The 25,616-nt window shown below is 38.5% G+C and overlaps 4 protein-coding genes across 5 annotated transcripts in view; 3 read left to right on the top strand and 1 right to left on the bottom strand.

The window, feature by feature from the left end:
* The window catches only part of LOC134811851 (periodic tryptophan protein 2 homolog), a 65,347-nt gene extending 64,245 nt beyond the window's left edge, over positions 1 to 1,102 (top strand). Inside the window, exons 15-16 of one of the 2 annotated variants that reach the window (XM_063818946.1) lie at positions 441 to 598; positions 718 to 1,102. In XM_063818946.1, coding sequence (XP_063675016.1) covers positions 441 to 598; positions 718 to 972 — 413 coding nt within the window. In that variant the 3' untranslated portion in view covers positions 973 to 1,102. The remainder of the gene's footprint in view (positions 1 to 440; positions 599 to 717) is intronic. The other variant, XM_063818947.1, reaches the window with a different exon arrangement.
* The window catches only part of LOC134811866 (glypican-1-like), a 110,291-nt gene that overhangs the window by 11,191 nt on the left and 73,484 nt on the right, over positions 1 to 25,616 (top strand). The window lies entirely within an intron of this gene.
* Positions 3,999 to 16,339, top strand: LOC134811935 (ARF GTPase-activating protein GIT1-like). The gene is made up of 17 exons (XM_063819102.1): positions 3,999 to 4,096; positions 4,315 to 4,448; positions 4,699 to 4,814; positions 5,321 to 5,411; positions 5,616 to 5,733; positions 5,908 to 6,004; positions 6,977 to 7,071; positions 7,341 to 7,386; positions 11,822 to 11,861; positions 12,157 to 12,229; positions 12,381 to 12,463; positions 12,598 to 12,721; positions 13,694 to 13,884; positions 14,035 to 14,205; positions 14,437 to 14,586; positions 14,854 to 15,039; positions 15,344 to 16,339. Exons 1-17 carry the CDS (start codon positions 4,024 to 4,026, stop codon positions 15,539 to 15,541), a joined length of 1,986 nt encoding a protein of 661 aa, XP_063675172.1. The 5' UTR covers positions 3,999 to 4,023; the 3' UTR covers positions 15,542 to 16,339.
* LOC134826679 (glucosamine 6-phosphate N-acetyltransferase-like) lies at positions 17,304 to 21,494 on the bottom strand. Its single transcript, XM_063839151.1, has 5 exons — positions 21,112 to 21,494; positions 20,781 to 20,891; positions 20,406 to 20,561; positions 17,907 to 18,102; positions 17,304 to 17,691 (listed from the first exon to the last, which is right to left on the bottom strand). Exons 1-4 carry the CDS (start codon positions 21,223 to 21,225, stop codon positions 17,932 to 17,934), a joined length of 552 nt encoding a protein of 183 aa, XP_063695221.1. The 5' UTR covers positions 21,226 to 21,494; the 3' UTR covers positions 17,304 to 17,691; positions 17,907 to 17,931.

The following is a 25,616-nucleotide window of genomic DNA, read 5'->3' as shown; positions in this document are numbered from 1 at the left end:
CTGAAGCTTTTGCCTGCTGACTTTCGTCCCTGGGCCGGTACGCTTCTAATTATCAACCTGGACCCCTCAAGTTACCGAGAGGAGCCCATATTGGCACCGATCTTAGTGTGGACACCAGTTCAACATAGCACAGCGCAGCCCAGAACTCCCTACCTCAAGACATTCAAGCCTTAGCGCCTCCAAGTAGCTGGATTATAGACTCGCGCCACTGAGCCCGGCAATATGCAACAGAATACTTGCATCATATTGTGCTGTTATATCCGATTATTCCTTATATGGGGTAGAAGATATTGTAGTGCTGGCTGCAGCAGTCTGCTTTGCTCTGCTTAACATCTGTAAACATACCTGTCACTTCCTGTTTTAGCTCAAGATTCCCCATTTTATCAAATTATCTAATTTCAGCTGTAAAATTCAACAATCTAAAACGATAATTCCTTCAGAATCGTACCTGCGAGGGCTGGTTATAAGTTTGAGACTTAATACAGCTGAACTGGTAGTAGAAGTGCTGGAGCAAGTTCCCCAAGATCAGATCCATTATGTGGTTGGTGCATTGCCGTTACATCACGTCACTTCACTGCTCAAATTCCTTGTTGATCAGGTTAGTTGAATGTAGGATATATCTCATATATGTAAATGTATAACAATTTTCGCGGCTGTTATCCATTTTTAAGTTAAGTGAAGCATGATAATACCCCACCTTGAAGACATCCATTTCAGTTGAGTACGTCTAGACATCTCAACTTTTACCTCTTGTGGATCAGCAGCATTTTAACAACCCACGGTCTGGCACTAAAGAAAAGTTCATCTCAGATAATGTCCACTCTGAACGGAATCATATCAGCTCTTACTGCTCAAACTAGAACTTTGAGTTCACTGTGTGATAGCAATCAGTATTTCTTGGATGTCATATTAACTCTCGGAAAAGTTCAGAAATCTAACAATTTGTTGAGCGTTGAAATGGACGTACTCTGATGGGAAAAGCTTTTTAATATATTTCCTTTAATCTTTTTTAGGGTAACTTATTGTACTTTTTAAATTATATTTTTAACATGCACTCGATCAAATAATGCTTTTGCTGTCCAAAATATCTAATTTTTTCAAAATTAACAGTCAATATCCCACATGGCAAAGACATCCCTCATCCGCCAATATCAGGAGCGGGAATGAGTTGCTATTGCTAGTTTACTGCGTATGAAGCTATGAAAAGTCAATTTCAGCGCACGTACGTTCGTTGCGTTATTTTAATTGCGCGCATGATATGATATAATATCGATCGATCGAATTGAAATCGAATTGACTAAAACATAGAATGTAGAACACGACGTCTTATTTCGGCTTCAGGTCGGTATTGTAAGTTTATAATCTAGCAAGACACGCCACGAGCTGGACTCGTCGACGGTCTAATATTTGGAACAAATATTTTACTTAATCGACGATGTCAATTCTTCGCAGCTCGGCGAGGCCCAGTAGCTCATCTCGCCGGTTAGATCTAAGGAGAAGCATTATTGAATGCGCGGCCCAGTAACGCATCGCGCTACAAATATTTTACGAGTTAATTGATTGAAGCGATATGCGCTACTGTGCCGCGCCGAGCTGCCATGAATTGACATCGTCAATTAAGTTAATTGACGATGTCAATTCATGGCGGCACAGTAGCGCATTTCGCCGATCTAGCCAATGTCGCTGTGATCAGAAGCCTCATTGAGTGCGCGGCGCGGCACAGTAACGTATCGCGCTACAATTTACGAGTATCTATATCACACGTTTAAAGGTCGAATAAATATTTACACTGCCTGTCGCACGAGTGCGCGGCTCGCCCTGTATCGTAGAAACTCTACAGGGGTAACGACCGTGGGGGTCACGACGTGATACAAGTCGCCACATCATCGTCGATGAGATCATAAATATGGATCGCGTAGCACCAAACTTGAGGACTTTTTATTGGATGGTCATTTCATATCCACCCTCACAAACCTCATACTGGGGGTAAATTATGGTTTGGCTGCTCAAAACTACAATCCACATTGCATTTGGTGTCCAGTCCAGCATAATAGTATGATGAGCCTCAGGCAGCCCTATCAGGGTATATCAAAGCCCTCTGTCATTGGTCATTGGTGGACCTTTGTGATGCGTACCATCCAAGACACTTAAGACCTCTTCATCCCATTGGAGAAGCGTTTAAGAGAAAAGTTCATTCCGGTAATCATTGGTAGGAACGTGGCCGACCTGCTCATGAGAATGTTTGTGCTACCTGTAAGATTTAGGGGCTCAGTATTGTTAATCCTTACAGCAAGCAAGACTTTCGAGATGCTGTTCATCTCCGCGGTATGGTTGGGACATCCCTAACACCCCAAGATTTTGTGATTATGGAGCCAAGAACGATCACAGCCATATCATCAACTGTAAGAGACTCGGTTTGTTTGTTGCTGAATACCTTAGGCTGGTGACCAAGGATGTGAGGATTGAGCCCCTGTTAACACCTATAGAATCAGCCAACTTCCAACAAAAGGGCAGCAATGCTGATAAGGCCAGGCTCGATATATCTGCAAGAAGGGTGTGGAGCACATTTGAGAGAACTTTCTTTGACGTGCGAATTTTCAATCCCAAATCGCCTACATATTAAGGAAAGACCATGCCACAGCTCTCTGCATGAGAATGAGAAAAAGAACCAGTGCATGAACCGAGTGCTACAATTGGAGAAAGGGTCATTCGTCCCACTTGTATTTACCACTACAGGAGGAATGGCACCTGAGGCCAAGCGTTTCATAAGGATACTTGCTGTGTTGATAGCCATCAAGACCAAGAAGGCTACAGCCAGGTGATGTGTAACATCAGGACACGCCTGAGCAGTGGCGTAACGTTGCCTGTTGGCGCCCCCCGGCCCCGCCGGCACCCCTCCCTTAACTTGAACAAATTAGGTGATTTTAGAGGATATGCCGGTAAAATCTCTAAAAAAGTGTTTTTCTAGAGCAAAACGCGCAGTTTTGCTAGTACCTCAGTTAAGTTTTTCAATATTGTTCATATTCAAACTACGATTTTGCCCCCCCGCCCCCCCCCCCCCCCCCCCCCCCCCCCCGTCTAAGATTGCACCCCCCGCACAGCAGGGTCAGCTTCGTTACTGCGCCTGAGCATGGATATAATGAGGAGTGTGCTAGTAGCAGTTAGAGGTGTAAGTGGGAAGGCAAAGAAGGCATGGACCTCCCTATATCCAATGTCTCCCTCAACCTGAGGAGAAGAGCTACGAGGGATTAATGATATTTATTGCTCATGATTTAGGATTGTGCTCTGCCAATTGCATCACTTGATTTAATTTATTGTATATAATATACATTTTGACATTTTCTCAGATAAGTTTTAACAGTATGATGATACTCTCTCTGCACATGGTCATTGGGCTTGTGCAATGCATTTTCCCTGATGAGTCAGCCAATCTCATTCGCCTTTCAACCTGGCTCCTTCTTTAGTTCCATATGGCATGTTGTATTTCGACAGAAGCAGATGTGTAGGCTATCAAGGGGGCATGATCCACACACATGTTGTGATGCTGAGGAGCTGGTCAGTGGCGAAAGATACCTGTGTGCCACCACCACTAATTTGTTTGCTGCCCCTCCCTTAAATTGAAATTATGCTTTGATAATAACGCCTATTGATCTGTGAGAAATGAATCATGATATCCATAGATTTAAAAAATTTCATTTATGTGTTTTAAATTTTTATAACTCTTTTTTAAATTTTCTAATTTTGTGCTTTTGAAGAATGAATCTAAATAAAGTTTTTTAGAACTTGAACAGGTGTGCTCTACGGGGATGGATCAATTTAATTGAGCTTTATTCAATCATTCTGTATGTATGTAATTAAATTTTGAATAATCATAAATCAGGGAACTAAAACCCGATTTCCAACATGATTAGGATAAACATTAATCATAGTTTTATTATCAATGGCAAGGAATTCATAGAAATCATGAATATTTGTATTTCAAATTTATTTTCATCTTAGGTTAGGTATTTATGGTTTGGTGCTATGCCATTCAAGCAACAAACCTATGTTGCTACTGCATTTAAACATGTGAAATGTTCTGACTGCAATGCTCCAGGTAAATATTAATTCATCTTTGGGGTACAATCAATATTATAAAATTGTGAAGGTAGATGATGAGGTATTTATAGCCATTTAGAAATTGAAGATGGCATGAGATATCATTAGTAAATCAATAGTTTTACAAACAAAACATCAAGTTTACATTTTTTGATGAGATACAATTATTCACTTTAATATCCAACTATGTCATCGACATTATCTTCACCTTGCCAGATCCGACCTGGGCAAGTGTAAACAGGGGTGTGTTGTTATGTGGAGATTGTTGTCAGATACACAGGACTCTGGGTCGTCACATCTCAGAGATTGCTTCTCTACAGCACGGAAACTGGGCCCCTCCGCGTCTCCAGGTATCACTAAAATATGAATATGAGGTCTTTACTTCACCTCTCCTCACTGTACTCGTACAAGGTGGTACAGTTATATACAACACTACACCACTTGTTAGATATGATTAAAGTCTATGGGACAGATCTCAAACTTTTCATAGAAGTTCACTTTGTGCTCAACCGACTTATTTTGTATGCTGTACTAACCACTGAGATTCGGAGAAATTGCTTGATTTTGGATAGTGGGTCAGTTAAATTCACCGTATTTCAGATGCTGCACAACTTGGTGCAGAATGGAGCAAATAACATTTGGGAACATGAGCTGTACAACTCCAGCTCCAAGAGCTCTTCTTATCCACCTAAACCAAGCCCGTCTGATAAACTGAGGTTTGCATTCTTGTTTGCTTGATGATATACGTTACCGGTAGGATCAATATTCTTAAATAAAACTCTAAGATTCGTCTCAACATTGGGCTATTGTAAGCTATTGTTAGCTCAGTGTTTTAATACCAGATAGCATGTATTATACAATGTGTATGTTATTGTTAGCTTGACAGTGTTTTAATACCAGATAGCATGTATTATACAATGTGTATGTTATTGTTAGCTCAGTGTTTTAATACCAGATAGCATGTATTATACAATGTGTATGTTATTGTTAGCTCAGTGTTTTAATACCAGATAGCATGTACTATACAATGTGTATGTTATTGTAAGCTCAGTGTTTTAATACCAGATAGCATGTACTATACAATGTGTATGTTATTGTAAGCTCAGTGTTTTAATACCAGATAGCATGTTTTATACAATGTGTATGTTATTGTTAGCTCAGTGTTTTAATACCAGATAGCATGTATTATACAATGTGTATGTTATTAATCCCCTCTGACCAGGCCGACAAAAGAGAGCTTCATATTGGCAAAGTACAAAGACGGGCGCTTTTGTCAAAAGATGGACGAAGTTAATGTGGACTCTCTGAATAATGTAATTTTAACAATTATATATGCTCATGTTTAACAGTGTACATTGTGACAGACTCTAAGTATATATTTGTCGTGAGCTAGAGCTATAGGTGTGTCAAGCAACTATCATTTATGACTGGAATATCGCCAATATTTGAAAATATGTCTTATGATGTATAAAATTCATTACACTCAAATACAGTTTCAAAGAGATGATATTTTTCAGCAACTGCTGTTGTCAGTGACCCAGAGTTCAGCAGAAACGACCCTCAGACTTTTGGTGATGGGAGCTGACGTGAACTGCAGTAATGGGGACCAGAACACTCCCCTTCATCAGGCCTCAGGTCATTATCTATAATTACCCTCTCTGAAACTAGAGTAATAGTAGAGTAATTATCAGTTTCTAAAGTACTCTTAGATTTGTTTGAGCTGCAGACCATTTGCATACAACAACTGCTCAAACAACACATTCGACAATTTCAGTGTGATATGTTATTTTATTAGCACATTATTTTCAGCTCACGACCAGTTGCTACAGTATGAGTTACTCTCAATATACGGTGCTAATCCTAACCGTATAAACAAGGACAACCACACTCCTTACGATGTAGCCAGGTAATATACCTCACTGTAACGCCACATACCTCACTGTAACGCCACATATCTCACTGTAACGTCACATACCTCACTGTAACACCACATACCTCATTGTAACGCTCATACCTCACTGTAACACCTCATAGCTCACTGTAACAAAAAACATTTCAGTGTAACTATGACGTATTTTAACCCTTACTTCGTGGATATAAGTTTATAATGAAGCGAGGAATACGCCGCTATACTCAATCTATGCTTCATAACGTCTCAAATTATCGCCGAACTTGTTTTCCCCAAAATCAATACGATCAGTAGAATTTTAAATTGCAGTTCTGACTGGCAATTGCAATGTTAAACACGTCATGTGAATATCGCCCAGTGGCTTGCGTTGTACAAATTTCCGTTTTCTACCTGTTGAAGTGCAAACACTCACAAACACTCCCACAAACACTCTGCATCACATTGACGTCCTTAACACGCTGTCAAACCAGGAAGTCAGGAATAGTTTTCTACACCTTCCACCCTGTGTTGATGGGCCTCAGTTTGGATACATTATAAGAAATAATTGCCTGTAATTACGAGATAATTGCTTGTAATTAGGAATAGTTACAAATGGAGCGGAATAGTTTTCTGTCTTCTGATGGATGGCCAGCTGGGAATATAATAAACTGCATTATTTTGAATTATGTATGTTGTACTAACATTTGCACATAATAGTGTTGTAAATTTATAAAATTAGACATGTCATTGACTTTAGTACAATATGATGTACTAACGTGAAATATGTAGCTGTCATTGGCTGAGTTTAAATGCATAGCACATTTTAACTGAAATACATGTAGATTAATAGAAATACATATTCACCAGAACGGCTATACCACCAACAATTTATCACTCATCACGTACGCTACACATATTTGCAATTCCGCGATCTCACTCGAGTGCCTTACTGTAAAGGTTACATGTAGCATTTTTACCAAAATTCACCAGGAAATGCGGGTTCTATCAGACGGCCAACAGAATTTTGTCGCTGCAATACGAACTGACTGACAGACTCATATTCTTTATCAACAGCAAACAACCAGGTATGTGCAGTGTGGTAGTGTAAAATGTAAATTGTAAATACCTTAACCTACGTTATACCAAACAATTTGATATTTCGTTCCCTTCATTTGTTTAAAATGTCTCTATATATGGGATGTTCTGAATTTTAAAAAGTAATGCAAATCGTGTGCAAGAAACATGAGAAGCTATCTTACTGGTACACATCAGATCGTTCAAATTGATAATTAACATTCTGGGTGAAACCTTAAAGTATTTGCCCATCTATCACCAGTTAATGTCCCCCCCCCAGATCACATAAACGGACAACACATCATCATACCGGAGATTGAGAGGCGGTAAGTTTCAGTTGCACACTTTTAAATTCGAGTGTTTGCAAGTCTTTTGTTGTCACCACTTTTAAGGGAGGTTTCACACTGAAACAAGCTTTAACATTACTTTAAATTAAAGATTAATCTAGAATAAACAGTCTTGATTAATTTTCCTGTTTGCGGCTAAATTGACTAATTGTCGACTTATTTTAAAAGTTCCAGAATTAGAGCAGCAATGCGGTAATAATGCTCAACGCGGTGTAGTTAAATGTACTGACTAACTTAACTGCGCAATTAATTGTGCAGTCTATCGGTCCTTTTTCAAAGGAAGAAAGGGCGTATTGGTCGTATTTTCAAAGTGGACTCTATTACATAATTTTACGTCAATGGTAGCCTTATAAGTGATTATAATTAAGCCCTTATGTCACAGAGCTATTACTGAGCCCTAAAATATAACAACCTTAGAAATGGACAAATGAAACGCAATAGTAACGTAACTTTATTTATAGAAATACGTAATTAAGAAACGCCCATTTCTCGATTACATTATGTTATGCATTATATATAACTAGAGCAGACTGCAAGCCACTTGGTGCCGTAATAGTCGGCGTGGTAGTTGAAGAAAGTAAACTGCATCATCACCATTCCGACCCCCCATTTAACCAGAAAGTTAGCCAGCACCACCACAGGAAGATATTGTGTCACCAACATTGCTGTGTAACTTCCTGAAATCAGCATCGCCAGAAGAACAAACATAATTCTAAACCTAATCTTGCGGTAGAGAAAATAAAAGCTAATCCTGCCACCCACCTCTGCAAATGCCACTAAAGCCAACAGGAGAAACTCCAAGCCCTGAGTGATATGTTCGCAGTCCTCCGCGGATCCTTGCTTCATGTTCAGCATCTTAATTAGGGCTGGCAAAATAAGGATTGTCGACCAGCTCTCAAAAAATCCCGTTGCTATAAATATAGCTGCTTTACAGGTGCGAGTAATAACTTCAGAAATAGAGAGGACATCAGATTCTGCATCAACCTCATCTTCGTTACTCTCTTCTTGCTCCGGAGATATATAAAAGTGCAGGATGATGATAGGAGGTATGGAGACGGGCAGGGATGTCAGGACAACGAAGACTCTCCATCCTACCTTATCCAGGGTCAGGTATCCTAGCACACTCACCCAGACACCTCCCAACGAGTACACGATGCTCATCATCAGCCAAATCTTGTTGAGCACTGCCTTGCAGGAAACTTGTTCACTGATCAGAACACAGTGAATAACCAGGTTAAAACCAACGGTAAACCCGATCAGGGCTCGAGAGAGGAGCAGGGTGTAGAAGTTGGCAACTATGGCACAGAGTATGCTTACTAAAGCGTTGGTGTACAGGGAGAAGAGACAAACCTCTCTTCTTCCAAACCGAACTGCAAGGGGACCAGCTATGATGATAGAGAAGGATAGGGTCATGTAGAAAACACTCCCCAAAATACTCTCTTGAACAGAGACTACACTCATTTCACAGGACACTCTTTGTGTGATTACTCCAGGTAGATTTATTTCTATTCCATCCCCGAAGTTCATCAGACATCCAAAGCTAATAGGATGTAGTCACTTTTTGTCCACGCGTTCTGCGAAGAAGACATTCTTGACCAGACGGAAATACTGCAGATAAATTTGTCAATAAATGAGCAATGAAGAATAAAGTGTTCATGCTTGTCGTTGTTGAACCAATAAAGACAAAGGATAAACAAGATAAAAAGACAGAACAACATTTTTAGTATTAACTAATTAGCAAATTGTCTAATTTAACTGATCATCTGACGTGACAATTGTCGAATCTACTTATTCTACGATGTCCACAACTAAAGATATTTAAGAAACAAAAATTTTGGTAAAAGTTGTAGGGCCTGTCGTGATATCATGGATCGCTTAGGTTCCACCAGGATCTGGTAGTCCTCATAATTCTGCGGCCTCTATGTATCGTCATCTCGCACAACTCTTTAAAGCTTTAAGAATCTTGTGAATTTGGCATGTGAAAATTTGCAGCCTTCCAGACATTGATTGGGTCAACGAGGTGTCGTACGTCACCTCAAGATCGGGAGACAGGGGGCTGACCAGACCAGAACCCAATTGGTTGGGTCTAAGGTCACGTGATTACATCACCAGACCTTGTTCTCCGATTCCCGCTAAATGACGTTAAAACAATCATTACACGTGCACGTGCGTGTAAAAACCCTCGTTACCATGGTTACTACGCAACTTCCTATTTCTCGTCTAATTTGCACGTGGGCGGTCGTACATACAAATTACAAAGGTCGTACATACAAAGGTCGTACATACAAAGGGAATTCTCTGAATTATAAGTAAGACTAGGATAATACAAGGATAATACAAGGATAATACAAGGATAATACAAGGATAATTAATATACTGAAGGGAAAGGAAGCAGTTCTAACGAGCTCTTCTCAAACACAAGGATATATTCTTGTGAACTCGGCTAGTATATATGAAACATTTGTCATGGAGTTGTAGAGGGAGTTATGTGCCTCGCCGGGCTAAAGTAGTGGATGACCTTGTTGTACGGCAAGTTAAACAAGGATCTGAAACTGCTAGGTTCCGTACAGACTCAACTCTGCACCCGTGTCAATGTGTTCATTATATGCAAGCCTCTTGATTTATAATACAAGGATAATACAAGGATACAAGGATACAAAAGTGATGATTACTTTATTGAGTACACAATAGTTGTAATTCTGAAATAATTTAAGTTACACAATTCTAATTATTTACAAATGTGTAGGAATAATTTAGAAATGTTGTATAATACGAACACAATATGGAGAAAAGCTCATGAGGGTTCAGGGTATCGCCTCACGTTGTAGGCACATACGAGTGTGCGGCTGTATATCGTGATTTTCACCCCGACACCATCAAGTGAAACAACGATGGTGGTCACAACCTGATATAATGAGGTTAAAGGAAATATTTCTACGAACATAGTGATAGTGAAAACTTATAACTTTATAATACACTAGAAACCCCGTGGTCACAGGGAGGAACCTAATAGTATTGTTTGGAAGTCAGTTTTAATCGTGTCAAAAAGTATTCATCCCCACCGAAGATACAGCCAAATAAAATGTTGCTCGTACTAAACACAGCGTAATATCAACAAAACCGATTAAAATGACGTTAAAACAATCATTGCACGTGCACGTGCGTGTAACAATCCTCGTTACTATGGTTACTACGCAACTTCCTATTTCTCGTCTGATTTGCACGTGGGCGGTCGTACATACAAATACAATTCTCTGAATTATAATAGAGATGTAGGGATATGAATTCAAAATGTATCAAGATGATGCTATAACTGTTTTTCCAAAACGTTTCTTGATTTTTGGTAGATAAAGCAACTGACTTACAAGTTTCGTGAAATTAATGTGTCATTTCCGCCAAAATGGTCAAAACTGCCAGATTTGCGATTAAAATCACTCGAATCAATAAAATCTTAAATGCTTATCTCGAGGCTTTTTCTCGAGGTACCAGATTCGATTCCCGACTTTGTCACAAGCCGTAAGGTGAGCGTCGTCGACGCTCAGCTAAGGATCCTGAGTGGTTTATGCAGCCCCCCGGTCCACTCAGCCGAATGCTCGATAAATCGGGTGTGAGGGTTAAATGAGGAGCTGCCCATTGCAGCAAAGTCTCAGGCGAAGAAAGTAGGGTACACACTACCTTAACCGTCACTTGCCTAATGTATAATTGAATCCTTCGACTTCCTGTAATTGGCTGGTTACACTTGTATAACAATGTGGCTGTTGGAATGTCCGAAGTAAAATAAGTGTTGAGATTTAAAAAATCTTATATTTTGTCAGTGTCCATTGCACTACTAAAGAAGTTTTTGCATATGTAATTTTATTTCAATTTTATTTCTCTATTGTGTTTGGCTCTCAGATCGAAGGAATCGGAATACAACAGCTTTACCTCTCGATTATCTGCAAATTTAGGCAAAACATCCTTATTCGAAGAGACAATTCCTCGTGTTTTGAATCGATATTGAACCAATTGAGCCAATCGAGAAGTTAAGAAGTAGCCACAACTCACAAGACCAAATTATGTGGCAAAATAATGAGGAGTATTTGGAACGCGCCAAAACAAAATAGTAGTAAAAGGCAAATGACTAACCAGTGACAATTTGCGCGTCTTTAAAATAATGAATAAATATTTATTTAATATTATAATTAAATAACAATTTATAAATTTACTGCATTTAATTTTGACTATGGATCAGCTCAGCTCATATCAACGTCAAATTTTTTCGATCCAACCCTGGGTTCATATGCAATAGATCCAAAACCATTATTTACCACACTATTTTCCTTTGCCAAAAAATCATTAAAACACAAACTTGGTTGATGATTAAATTTTAATCTATAACAAGTAGCTTGCAGTAATAAACTTCAGTTTTTTTCAGGGGTCCAACGGTGATTGAAGCTCAGAACAAGCTAAAGATGGTAAGCGAATCTAATTTTAGGATAATAGACCACAGAGCAATATTTTCTCTCTGATTGTGCATGATTTAGTGAACGAAATCTTTTTATTAATTATATTTGTGATCCCTGCTTACCAGCTTATGACAAGAGATATTGGTAGATGGCATTTTTCCTGCAGCCAAGATGTTGAAACTTTCAAGTCACACTGACACCCTGTCAAGTGTCTCCTAACTTTTAACAGCGCTCGTTTGGCCAATAGTTTAAAACCAGAGGCCACTTGCATTCTGCAATTTTTACACAAAGTGCCCATTTTCAGTTGGATAACCAGGCGTTCGAAGAACTCGCGGCTGATATTTTTGATGAAGTAGATAGGCGTGAAGTTGAACAAGGTGAGCAATCACAGTGCTTTAAATCACACTATAATATCTTATAACCCATTAAAGATCCGTTTGCTGTAGGTAATTCACTCAGGGCCCATGACTTTATTTAATCGCGTCATTTAATTCTTCAGATTTCAAATGACTCACAAATTATGTTCAGTTTGGAAAGCAGGCAAGAATAACAATGGATTGGATGTTCGCTTTCTCCCAACAAATCCCACCTTCAGCTCTCTTAGAAATCAGGTACATACGCTCTCCTCTCCTACATTTAAATTTAAACCTTAAATTTCTTAAAATGGATTCTGAAGAGGAGGACTTTACAGGAGACATTTTCGTTATATCTTGTGATCTTACTTTACACAGAACTGTTTTTACAGGGTAGGCAAAAGTTGGGAACACTGAGCGCCAAAGATTTCGCCATACTCATCGCTCACATTCTTGAGGAAGGGAAGAGAAGAGAGCAGATATCCCGACCAGCAACCAATGTCAGCTATGGCTCATGTAAGTGAGACTTTTAAAATCTTGACAAGGTATTTTGGGAGGTACGACTTAGAATGAGTACAATTTGTCATGATACCACAAACGTGACATCATATCTACTGTGCACCATTAGCTTCCGTCAACTCCTGGTACCTGCATTAATCTGAACTTTGAGTAGAACACTACAACACTGGTAAAGAGAGATAAGATAACAGCTGAGCGGCTCAGTGTCATTTTGTGTATTGTAATCTTAAACCCTCCTTTTCCAAGTTTTGTTCTGTGTACATCGTGTATGGTTTCATTTCTATGTGGCTGCACCAAGCGCCGTAAAGACTCCTTGGATGATGAGGGGTTGATGATCGACAGTGATTACTCTGAGATCCCAATAGCAATATACTTATTGAACGAGGACGTGGAGATCGACAGTGATTACTCTGAGATCCCAATAGCAATAGACTTTTTGAACGAGGACGTGGAGATCGACAGTGATTACTCGGAGATCCCAATAAATCCGGCATATTTAGAATCGATAGGTTGTTCAGCTTTTTTGTTGTTGTGTTTATGCCAGGGTACCGTTACTTAGTTGAGAATTCACATCTGCAACATACCTCAAATCAGACTGCTTACAGTTTCTTCTAAGTTTATCTACACACTAGAATTGGAACACGTCGAACAAAAACTTAAGCGATTTTGTCAAAAGTGGAGCGTTATCGAGATTGAAGATGATAACCCATTGTTTATTCCTGACTTTTCATTACCAAAGATCGCACTTTACAGACCTGACTATTTCTAATAACCGCTCCTTAGTCCTTACAGTCCCAACTGTTTCAAAATAACCGCTTCTTACAGTCCCGAATGTTTCCCAATACCCGCTCCTTACAGTTCTGACTGTTTCCCAATAACCACTCTTTACTGTCCCGAATGTTGTCCAATAATCAACTCCTGTAATACTGCAAGTTGTTTCTCAAATCCTAACTCCCTCCACTGCTTCAGATGACGACGAGCCGTCTTACTGTGAGGTTCCCAGCGAGTATAGTGACAATGAACCTGTTTACGATGAGGGTCTCCTTCAGGACACGGAGGAGGCGGAGGGACACTCCTCCCCAGTATACGATCAGGTGCCAGAACGAGATGAGTACATTGATAACAAGACCATGATGCTTGCTAAAGTTGATTCACAACAGGTATTGACATTACATCTGTGATGGTTATATTAGTTATTGTCGATTCTTTTTGATTCTTTTTGATTCTTTAATCATTCAAGGAATATTTTCTGGGTTTTAAAACTTATATTAGGGTTTATTAGATTTCTAAATCCAGTGTTTCTTTTTCAGCGTGTGATAACACATATGAAAGACCAGAACAATCAGCTGCAACTCCGCATAAACAATCTGGAACAGAGGAACAGTTTCCTGGAGAACCAGAACCGCGAGCTCATGTCCAGACTGCAGACTGTGCTATCTCAGAATAAGGGCGCTTATGACTACGATCTGCCTCACTCATCGGTAAGAGTTTGTCCTAGAAGTAAACAAACATTCCAAAAGCTTGTGTGGATATATTTTCTGGTATTATTTTTTACATACATATATATTGTATATTTTAATATTATATGAAAATGAAATGTAAAATGTTTGATCATAATGTCTGATTTGACATGACTGCAAGTCCAGCTTGTCTTGTAAACTGATGTGATGATACAGTATATTTTGAAAGACTAACTATTCTGAAATCGTCAGGGCGGGAGTGTAAGCAGTTTTAACGACACTGTTCCAACTCACCCACCTCCACCAATGCGGAGCAGTATTCCACCCCGAACAAACACCACCAACAACAGACCTTCTTATACCAACGACTACTCCAACATTTCTAGGGAAGATCCGAAGAAGGTGGGAAATTCATTTTAATTTGACTTTTTAACGTGATTGAGCAAGAAAACAAAATCATCACGTCGCTGATCGTTCTTAAACTCCAAATTTGGTTTTCTGCCAACGACCCTAATTATGAATGCTAAAGTTTAAATTGAGCGTTAAGTAGGAGCATGCCCTCAGTCCTGTATTAGGCTGCATTACATCATCCCTCTAATCTTTGTGGTGAGTCGCCGTAACTCACGTGATCTCCACGTGTTGACTGGTGCCTCACGTGACCTCTCCCAGGCACCTCCACAACCACGCCACCAGACCCTCCCTCACATGGATACGGTCAGTGAGAAGACACAACACATCACATCTGCTGTGACACTCCTCCGAGACGCCATACGGAACGACAACCTCCACCAGCTCCCGGAGGTCTACCAGCGCATCTTGGCCGCTAGCCAGGGCGTCGCTTCCGTCTTTCCTGAGGTTTAACTTTTACATTATGACCGAACATTAGAAACCATGTATCTGTTTGGATCAAAGTTATGGGAGTTATTAATAAAACAAATATTTATTTTTAAGGCACAATCAAACAATATCAATAATAAATAAATCAGGGGGGGTTTGAAGAGGTTTCAAGTGCCGAAGGCCACTGCTTATCTTTAGGATTTGAGAGTGACCTGTGCTTATTAAGTCGGAAGCTAAGTTTACACTTAGTTTCGTCCTACTCACCACTATAATAACTAATATGATGTCAACCTTACAATTAACGTTATTTCACCCCATCCAGAACCCCCAATGGCAGACGATAAAGCTGAGTCTGGAGCTGCTGAAGAGAAGTGCTACAGAACTGTCCCAACTCTCTCTAGCCGGCTGCAACGGAGACAGGAAGATCTTCATCGACAGTCACGTGAACCTGGCCAAGGACATAGCTCGGGCCACTAAGTCCCTGGTGGGATACGTCCAGAACGCCATGACCATGAAGTAGAGTTGGAACATTTGTGGAATGTGCAGGGATTACACTGTAGATAGATTTGTGACATTATGTGATGTATTTCGATATGGTTGATATTGCGAATTTGTTTGCTTTGGTGCTATTTGACGTTCATGAGATTTAGACTGAATCAATTTATTTGAACAAAGGTTTCACGGACTGTTCCGTAGATTGTTTTGTGATTTTGATTAAATTTAATGCAATGACATTGAAAAAAAAACTGGTTAAACCTGAAATATTCACTATATTTTGAGAAACTTTCATAAAAGTAATATGACCTTATCTACTTTAAAAGCGTTAATCTTTTACTAAAGTATTAAGATTTAAACATATTTTTATAAGCAGATATTGTTAACATCCTACATTTTTCAATATCTTAGTAAAGCCGCTAAATGATTTTCAGTAAATTAAATAATTTAAGTTTTTCTATCTTCTCGAACATTTTGAATGAATGATTATGCAACGTTCGCTGATCTCTTTTCTATTAAACGTAATCCTTGCAATGTTTTGTGATAGTAATCTAAATGGTTGGGTCAATCGTCTGTGCATTTTCTTTAAAATTTCGTTGATGCAGATGGTTCGCCATAGTCATTCCATAAAAGTTTAGAATTTATTAATCGTTTATTTTTCAAACATTTGATTACACGGTCATTCAAACATGTTTTTACCTATACAGTCATGAATTTATTAGTAATAAATAGAGAGGTACCAATCATAGATCAACAATTTGAAACCGTTTAAAACAATCGCTTCAAGTTCAAAGTTACGTATTAAATTTGAATTTCTTTTATTTTTGTTATTTTTAACTTTTATACTCTTATACAATTACTGATACTGTAGCTCTATGACTTACGTTTAATTGATTCGTTTAAAAAACATCTGTTTCATTTTGCAAATTTTTGCGATATGGAAGCAATCACCAACTCTTCCTTTCGCCAAAAGCAGTCAAGAAGCCAATTTGTCCCCAGGTAAAGGAGAGCATGCGCGGCGCTCTTTTTTTTCAAACTTATAGCTTTGAGCTTGTAGCGCGATGCATTACATTTAATGGTTTTAGCGCGATGCGTTACTGTGCCGCGCCGCGCACTCAATGAGGCTTCTCACAGCGAGATCGGCTAGATCGGCGACATGCGCTACTGTGCCGCGCCGAGCTGCCATGAATTGACATCGTCAATTAAATTTAATGGCAACTGGGCCGCTCATCAAATAATGACATTGACATCGCAATTGACATCGCGAATCAAGCTTTGAGCTTTACAGTCATTTGATACATGTTGCGTATCACAAACATCGGCGGCGCGCGAAAAGTGGCATGCAACGCACAACGACGCAACGTATGTCAAAGCTTTACTTGCATAATATCCTTGAGAGAATCAAGCAATTTATAATACTAATAGACTATAGCAAACTAAGTAATTGACAACTGTACCTTGACGTACGTACTGTCGTACTCTTATAGTTGCTACACTATATATGCTTTACAATTACAACGTGTGTCAATCTTGTATCACGTGGTGACCCCCATGACTGTCGCTTCACTATTATATAGAGTTTCTACGATACAGGGGGAGCCGCGCACTCGTGCGCGGCGGGTCATACAACGTATGACAATGTTAATCTTATAGTTATGTGTCTACGCACTAGGGCACGTAAGCAATAAAAGAGATAATGATATGGATATTGGATTGGGAAAATACAATCAATTCTGTAATAGACAAAGTTAAATTTGTAGTTTAAGAATTTGATAAGTAAACTTGGTGTTACTGTTACATAGAATATAGAATATGGAATAAAGCACAGCAAATGTTACTGTTAGATAGTTCAGATTAAGATTAGCTTTGAAATGAACACAACGGATTAATGTTTTTGGAATTGAAATTGTAAAACCAAATATTTACAACGACTATATCACTTTGAACTAATAAATTTACAAACATAATAAATAAACTGTTTTAAAGCATTTACCGTTGTGTTAAATGTCTGCTTATAGAGACAAATATTCATCATTCATGCGCTGTTACATAAATTCAAAATCAAAAAGCGAATAAACAATTGTCAAAATAATTTAAGGCAGCATGTAATTGTATCAGTAATCAGTATGTTCGCCCCAATCAATCTTTACCCCATTAATTTCATCAAAATAATAATTATTATGTTTAACAATTTTATTACAGAACTGAAGAAGACGTTGTTACGTGGAATGATTATTTCAATTCAATAAAGTTTCTAGCCTAAAGTTTGCTGCTTCAATTTGTTCGCAAGTTAAGAGTCTAAAGAGAAATTCTCCAAGAGAAATCAAGTTCAAATGCGACTCATAAATATAGCCCCCTTGAACTAATAATAATTATATACCCTAATAAAAATGTACTCAATCGTGTTGGTTAAAACTAATCAAAAAACTTAATGCACATAAATCTATGGTCTTCGACATTTTCTAAATTTAGTTTCTCATAAAATGGTCTAGCCTTTTCGTTACAGTCCAGACTTAGCTTGTAACAGTTGGTTGATTCTGCCAACAAGATTAGAAGATCAAGTAAAACTTTTCCGAACTGTCTGCCCTGAAATTGAAGAATCAAATCGACCATCTTTTCGGTTGAACAATATATTTGCAGGAAAACCTATGAAGAATTCTATCTAAGCGTTATGTTTGGAAAGGAGTATGAATTTTCCAAATTACAATCATTTTCTAAGGAGACTAGAAATAAACGCAATGTAAGCCCAGATCAAAACAACCGATCAGACAAAACTGAAGATATTTAATAACTACAATTACTTTAGAGTAAACATCTACATAACTTAAAGGACCAGTTAACTGAAAAATTTGTAGTCTCCAATTTGGCTAAGATTTAAATCAGCTGTGACAAACTGGTAAAGAATCGTATCGCCGAAAGAACCAATTCTCTAGCGTACGTGTAACGCGTGTTATTGCAATAATAAGCTGTGGCGTCGTGACGTCATAAAGTCCCTCAGTGCGCGCTTGCATAGCGTAATACATAGCAAATGTTTATCATCGTCAATAAAACACGTGTAACTCACTCAAATTTTAGAATTATGACTATTACCCTAGTTCTCCAAAATCCTTATAGTTTTGGCTATCATCCTAACTAAAGGAATAGCTGATTGTATGTACAGTGCTCACGTCATGATTTTAAACAGTGACATAATTTCTTGAACAGTGGCGGGTGAATGTACGTTTAGAAAGTTTCTGCTATTACAACTTATGTCATATAATGTGATAATTTTGGATTGTTTTCATTGCTTAATTACACAAGCAGGGAGACTGTACCGATTATTTTTCCCCAGTCCATGAAACTCTAACGAGTTTAGAAAGGATCTAGATAAGTAGGAGTTTGTTCAATTCCGAGAGCAATTATATTTATATCATAGCGGAATTTCTAACTTTAATCCACATGTGTCAGCCAGTACAGGAGACAAGAAGTCTGGCTACTTTACGGCCGTTCCTCTGGGATTATTAGTAGAAGTAGCTTCTATCAGAACAGTGCCGTGGGAACAGAATTCCCGCCAAAATACCCGGTCTACCAAATAGTAATACTGATTGGTGTGTACGGTGTGCGGTGTGTTTTGAATTAGACTTACGGCTTACCTAGTTGTTATCCTAATTGCATTATCATCGGTACATAACATAAATAAACTACTGGTAAGTTTAAATACCAAGTGCAAACGTGTTCAGTCAATCGACCCACTGAACAACTATAGAATTTCCAAGACCCTATTATTCTCTGGCCATATATTACGGCACGATCGATTGTTAGATGGCTAAACGACCAACGTTAATCTATACAATTCTAAAACTATGAGCTAGCACTTTAATCTAAAAATACACTTTTTATATTACTCCTGATTTTTACATTTCACGTTAAACATTGTCGCCACAGGTTGATCATGGACACTAACAGCTTAATTTGAGATAAATGACTTAAGAGTTTCTCTAAAGTTAACTCTAAAGTTGTGTAGTCCAGTCATTTATGAACATTTATGGAAATGAACCTGCAAATGTTCAAATACTCACGAAACTTTGCACAGACCTTCCTGAAGGTATGAATAAACGATTTTCGTTTGGAGACATTTTTTGATCGTGGAGAAAACCCAGGAGGGCCACGCCCATATTGACCCAACAACGTAACCGACCCCTTGCTTCTGAAGGTCGTAGAGACTTCTAAATAGGCTTAAACCAAGCGGCATATGCATGTTTATATAGGAGTTACTGAGCAACACATGGCCTAAAATCCTTACTTTTCGAGAAATTTGCCAAAAACCATTTTGGGCGTGGTGCTGAGCCCATTTTTGATAGGATCGTGATAGAGTCTTTAGACAGGGTGCAAAAGAACCGCAATTAGCATATTAATATATGACTTACGAACAAACATATGCCTTAAAGTGCTTACTTTTTCAGTTATTGGCGAAAAACTGATTTTCGGTTCCAGAAATCATGCTAAAATATGGGCATCTCGTAAATTGGGCTATGAAGGCCCTACAGATTTTTGAATGAGTGCAAATTGTGCAGAATGGCCATGTTTATATACAACTTATGAAGCAACATGTACCCTAAAATACTTACTTTTCGAGTTATTTGGGGGAGAAACATTGTATTATGTCAATTTTCTACCTGTAAAATACAGTCTCACGAGCTACTCAGTGCGCGCAAGGGACTTTATGACGTCATCGCCAAAATAATACAAACGCTAATTACACGCGTTAGAGAGCAGTTAGAGATTTAGGAATTTCGACTCGTTGCTTAGTTTGCTATTTGTCACAATCTGTCAAAATATGAGGATAACTTTTTTTTCAGTTAACTGGTCCTTTAATAATTCTGATATACAAATAAAGAATCTCCACCAACCTGATGATCAGGGTGCACAATAACATCCTCAATACGACCCCTGTTAGCTGCTGTGTGTATAAACTTGTGCTCCACCACCAATGTAGCTGATCCCACCACCTTGTCACTCTCCTGGTCGTGGATTACCACTATGTAGTGTAGTTTGCTTTCTTTCATCTGCAGATTAGGGCTTTTTTATTATAAATTTTATGGTCCTAAATTTCAAGTTGAACTTTAACTTTCGCCAGACATGTTCTGGTCTTAAATTTCAAGTTAAACTTAAACTTTTGCCAGACGACAAGTCCATGACACTTAAGATTTATTTCCTTGCGCAGAGAGGCTTAAAAAAAGTGATTGGTAAAAAACTGAGATAATAAGATGTAACTGCTGAAATACCTGATTGAACTGCTGAAGGTAGAGTTCTGGAGTGACGTCACCAACTTTAGTAAGATGAGAGAGGAGGTCACAGTAACCACGGTTAAAATCATCACTCTGTAACGGTCTCATCTGGGTGAGGTGGAGTGTGACGAAACGGTAGTGTCACAAGATAGTCTTAAATATACTACCCTGTTTGGGAAATCACATTTGAATTCTTAAAAGTATGGCTACAATGAGAGCAAACCACGTGATGTTTTCAACGTGCAGACCCATAAAAGGAAAAGCTCTTATGATTTTTAAAACCTATGGGCTTTAAAAGTAAAACTAGTTTGCTAAAAAGTGAACTGACCTTGTAACCAGGAGGTAAGTTAGAAGGGGAGATGTCATCTCTGTAGTGAGCTCTGTGCTTGGACCAGTCCAGGTGATCCAGTAGACTGTGGTCGAACAGTGCTTCACAAGACATTCTATAGCGGACCCTACTCTGCAGACTTGTTATTCTGGTTTATGTTTACTGAATACTGCTCTATAACTTGTGTATAATTTACAGGTCCTAATGCGGACAAAGAGCTGTGTGTTAAGAAACTAGTAGATCACAAATAACGTCAGCACTATTAACTAATATAGGAACAAATAACGTCAGCACTATTAACCCACCTCACCCTTCCGTCAGATAGTTTAAAAATAAAAGTGCGTTTCGCTTGAAAGTAACATGTTTCAAAACCCTTTCCTCCACTGTGAGATACTGACGTTATATGTTGACCATCCTTCATTGCGCTATTATTTCACAAAGTCATGGTCTAGACTTCTTCGGTCTGTACCATATTAGAAACAGTTTGGAGCGTAAGTTTAGACGATTATCACTAATCACAACACTTCCAAAGTATAACATCATAGTGACAGACAATTGCTGTGTCTTTAACAATGACAAGCTTTGTATAAGGCATGAAGTAACGTCCACACAGCTAAACTACAGTACACACTCATTGAAAGAATGGGAGATGTGGCTCAAATTTCATTCAGTCTCACAGTTCAAATAGGTATGTTGACCGAAAACAGAACCACCAACTACTACATTGTAGACAGAAGTAATAAGAGGTAATAAGTAAGGACATTACAGTTATTACCGTTAACTCGTGTATCACACTGAACACTGTGCACGATCTGCACCAACTTGTAGTTGTACAATACCTACGTCACACTGTATAGTTTACAGGCGATACACAACACATAACACAGCTACAACATCAAACAACCAACAACTTCCAATAACCATAAAATAAGATATTCAACTACCGTGTATTATTTAGTAGATTTTACCGGACATTCGAACAGGACAGTAGCAGATATGAGAGGCCTGTTAAATTTCAGTTCCTTGTTTAATTAGAATATAAAATTCCATGTTTCCACTGCCAGCTCAAGTTTTTATGCAGTTCTGAACTTCGTTCCTTACTAATCTTACCTTTAAATCTAAATTTATTTGGGAATTCATACCTACCGGCTATCCGTAAATTTTAAATCAGCTCCAGTTTCTGCTTTTCTGGAATGCTGTATTTATATTTCCAGATTTTCTTACTGGAATGACAGCTTATAACTTGTGACACACGCATAAACCAATTTGAAGACGGAAGGTTTGTGTATACACGTAACTGTGAAGTGAGGTTCTTGAGTCGCAACTAATTAGGTAGCTCATGTTTCACTTTTCAGTAATTTTCTAGTAACATGTGGTCATCGTCGTCAGCCGTTATGTGCAAATGGCTGCAGTTAACTTAGAGGAATAAACAATAAAAGTACAGCGCTAGTATATTACTAGTACGTACACCACTTCTAGTACGTTCACCTTGCAATTCAACTTTAGACCACAACCACAATTGTCTACTTAAACTCAATATTTTGTGAATTAGAGTGAGGGAGATAAAGTTTCACAAAATTAATTTACATTTCAAATACGTCATGAGTCTGTTAAATTATAACAAATCTGCAAGAATAAACAAATGCGCTACAATCTTAAACTTCGTTAAAAATGATCTTATTTTACTTTGATGAGGATGATGAACATTAAGGTTGTGCCCTTGAATCCTAAGAACACAGTACAAAATCAGGAAGAAGATTATATACACACAGACAGGTAGACAAGAAACAGCAGATGAAATATGAGTCAAACCAACAAACAATGGCGTTTATCATTGAATAACCAAGACTAACACTTACTCCTAAATCGATTACCAGAGATAATATTATTATTTGTCTTGCCACATCCATGTTGCGGAAGAGCTCTCAACACATTTAATTAGAAGGTTGGTGGTATAAAACACGTACATTAACAGATCAGAAGTCTAACAGTGGTCCCTACTACACAAACAGATTAGGTTAGGGGTGTGTAGATCTAACTTATTGGGTTGGAAGGTCATAACCTACATTCCGTAAACTCAGTGTGTAATTATCTAATGATCTAATTACTGTTGGAAGAAGAAGATCATCATGGCTCACGTTTTGGAATTATTCAATACTAGTGTAACCCGGCCTACGGCCGGGATTTCACTGCCGCAGTTAAAAAGGGTAGGAGTAATTACCCGCTGAGTCAAAACCCGCATTAGGTGACCCAATAGTTTCTTAAACAATAATCTCATAATCAGTTATTTCTTGTGGATAATTAAGTCATTATTAGTCTGAACACCGAGTATTACACCTTATCACTACCGTCTTGAACCGCTTTCTATTTTTATTTAAATCGTTATAGAAATTAACCCTTGTTAACTCCGCACCACACCCGCATATTATATTTGAAAACACGCATAACATTGTCGTATGAACTCTCTCTCTCTCTCTCTCTCTCTCTCTCTCTCTCTGCAGTCCAAACAGACCCCAAACACTAACAGTCCCCCCTCCCCTAATAAGCTTAAGGTATAACATTACAGCGGATCTTCCGGGCTAATCCAATTATGACGCTACTTAAATGCAGCTATAACATATTACATCAGCTGCGTGGACTCACCTACAGAGAGACTCAGTTGGCTAGTGACGACCATTCTTAAACCTCTCCTTAATGAGGTGCCTAGTCACCTGAGTAATTTAATCCAGCACATAGAGATGCTCCGCCAGATCTCTCAGGAACAGCTTGCCAGGAGAAAGTTCTTTGCCGCGGATATTTCAGCTTCATACACTAACATAAACGTACAGGGCTGTATAGACGATGTCATTGAGCTAGCTACAGAGCACCGAGACAGTTTGGACCTGATGGGACTCAGCCTGACAGACATTCATGAGATCCTACTACACATCCTTACCAACTCTTTCTTTGTGTATAACAGGACTCTCTGGCTACAGCAGGATGGTCTGTTCATGGGTTTGAGGCCAGGGCCCTTCTGTGCCATCATTAGAGTGTACAAGTTCGAGAAGAACTCTATCTACACCGATCGACACTACCTATCGGTATACTTATCGAACTTCTACAAACGCTACATAGATGATGCTGCCAGTACTGCAGAGACGAAAGAAGAAGCCCTTGCTCTGGTTCAACAGATTGCAGACCAAGATCCGGACAAAAAGTTGAAGTGGGAGGTCGACTTTCCAGAACAACAGGACGATTTTATCCCCTTCCTGAACACTGAGGTCCGGATCGAGCCAAACGGTAAATTAACCAGCAGATTGTACCGCAAGCCGCAACAAAAGGATATTACCCTGCACAACAACTCTTGCCATCCTGAGTCTGTTAAGATTAATACAGTGAAGAACCTATATAGCGAGGCTTGCCGTATCTCATCTGGTCCAGCGGAAAAGGAGCACTCTCTCAGACTCCTTGATGATCTATTACAGAAAAACGGTTACCAGAACCCAAGACGTTATTGTAACAGTAGTAATTCTAACAGGCGTCAGAGTGTTGAGGATGATTCCAGGACAGTTCTTAATTTAGATTTTATTTCGGACAGTACTAGCAATAAGATTAGAAATTATGTAAAGCAGAACAATTTACCTATTAAAGTAAACTTTAAACCTACTTCGAAATTGAGAAATATTTTATGTAGTAACAGACCGTATGATAAACGTGTGTGCAGTATTAATTCATGTAAAATTTGTCCTTTGATAGTTTGTAATAAAGATTGTGAAGTGAAGAATGTTGTATATAAGATTAAGTGTAAATTATGTGACCAGCTGTACGTTGGAGAAACCAGTAGGAAAGTACATGCTCGTGTAGGAGAACACTTACGTTACGCTACCTACCCTGCTACCCCTTCTAATGTTAGTCAAGCTTTTGCCATACATTATTCGAGCTGTCATGAGGGGTTAAATCCCAGTTTAGAAGTAGATATTTTAAGAATTGAACCCAATACTGTCAGAAGAAAGATTTTTGAAGCGATGTTTATTATTAATCTGAACCCTACAATTAACAAGAGAGAAGAACTGGATACTATTAAACGTTTTATCATAGCTAGTACTGAAGAATTTTAGATATTTTAGTTTCATTCCCTTTTTATTGCATACAGTTTAAGTTTTCTAGCAGTAGTAAGTTTTAATGTTTTTTCACATCTCGCTCACAATCAGTAACCACTCACTATATTTTCACTCACATTGTGTATACACCATCTCACATGTATTGTATCTTTTACCTTATCATCTGTTATCACTTACATCTTAAATCATCTGTTATCACTGTACATGTCATTCCATCACACGATCACAATCACGTACTTGCTGTTTAGTGGATGTTTTAAGTTTATTGAATAGCAGATCGAGTAGTGTTGTATATATATAGATTTTGATTCTAATTTTAGTCGAGTATTTGAACAATTTGTTGTCGTTTAGCCATTTTTGATTAATAAATTTTATGAGACAGTTTTCTCACATATTTACCAATTT

Source organism: Bolinopsis microptera, chromosome 2 (genome assembly GCF_026151205.1).
Source record: "Bolinopsis microptera isolate Bmic1 chromosome 2, MBARI_Bmic_1.0, whole genome shotgun sequence".
Classification (NCBI taxonomy): domain Eukaryota; kingdom Metazoa; phylum Ctenophora; class Tentaculata; order Lobata; family Bolinopsidae; genus Bolinopsis; species Bolinopsis microptera.
The sequence above is the reverse complement of the archived record's forward strand: the minus strand, read 5'-3'. Positions and strand labels throughout refer to the sequence as shown.

What these genes read in the sequence shown, in the direction of transcription:
- LOC134826679 (XM_063839151.1), bottom strand. Translation starts at nt 21,225, where the DNA reads ATGTCTTGTGAAGCACTGTTCGACCACAGTCTACTGGATCACCTGGAC. An exon ending in ACTTACCTCCTGGTTACAAG is followed by an intron (nt 20,892 to 21,111) that starts GTCAGTTCACTT and finishes CACCTCACCCAG; the next exon opens with ATGAGACCGTTACAGAGTGA. An exon ending in TTGTGCACCCTGATCATCAG is followed by an intron (nt 18,103 to 20,405) that starts GTTGGTGGAGAT and finishes CTTCAATTTCAG; the next exon opens with GGCAGACAGTTCGGAAAAGT.
- LOC134811935 (XM_063819102.1), top strand. Translation starts at nt 4,024, where the DNA reads ATGCCATTCAAGCAACAAACCTATGTTGCTACTGCATTTAAACATGTG. An exon ending in CTCAGAACAAGCTAAAGATG is followed by an intron (nt 11,862 to 12,156) that starts GTAAGCGAATCT and finishes GCCCATTTTCAG; the next exon opens with TTGGATAACCAGGCGTTCGA. An exon ending in ACGATCTGCCTCACTCATCG is followed by an intron (nt 14,206 to 14,436) that starts GTAAGAGTTTGT and finishes TGAAATCGTCAG; the next exon opens with GGCGGGAGTGTAAGCAGTTT.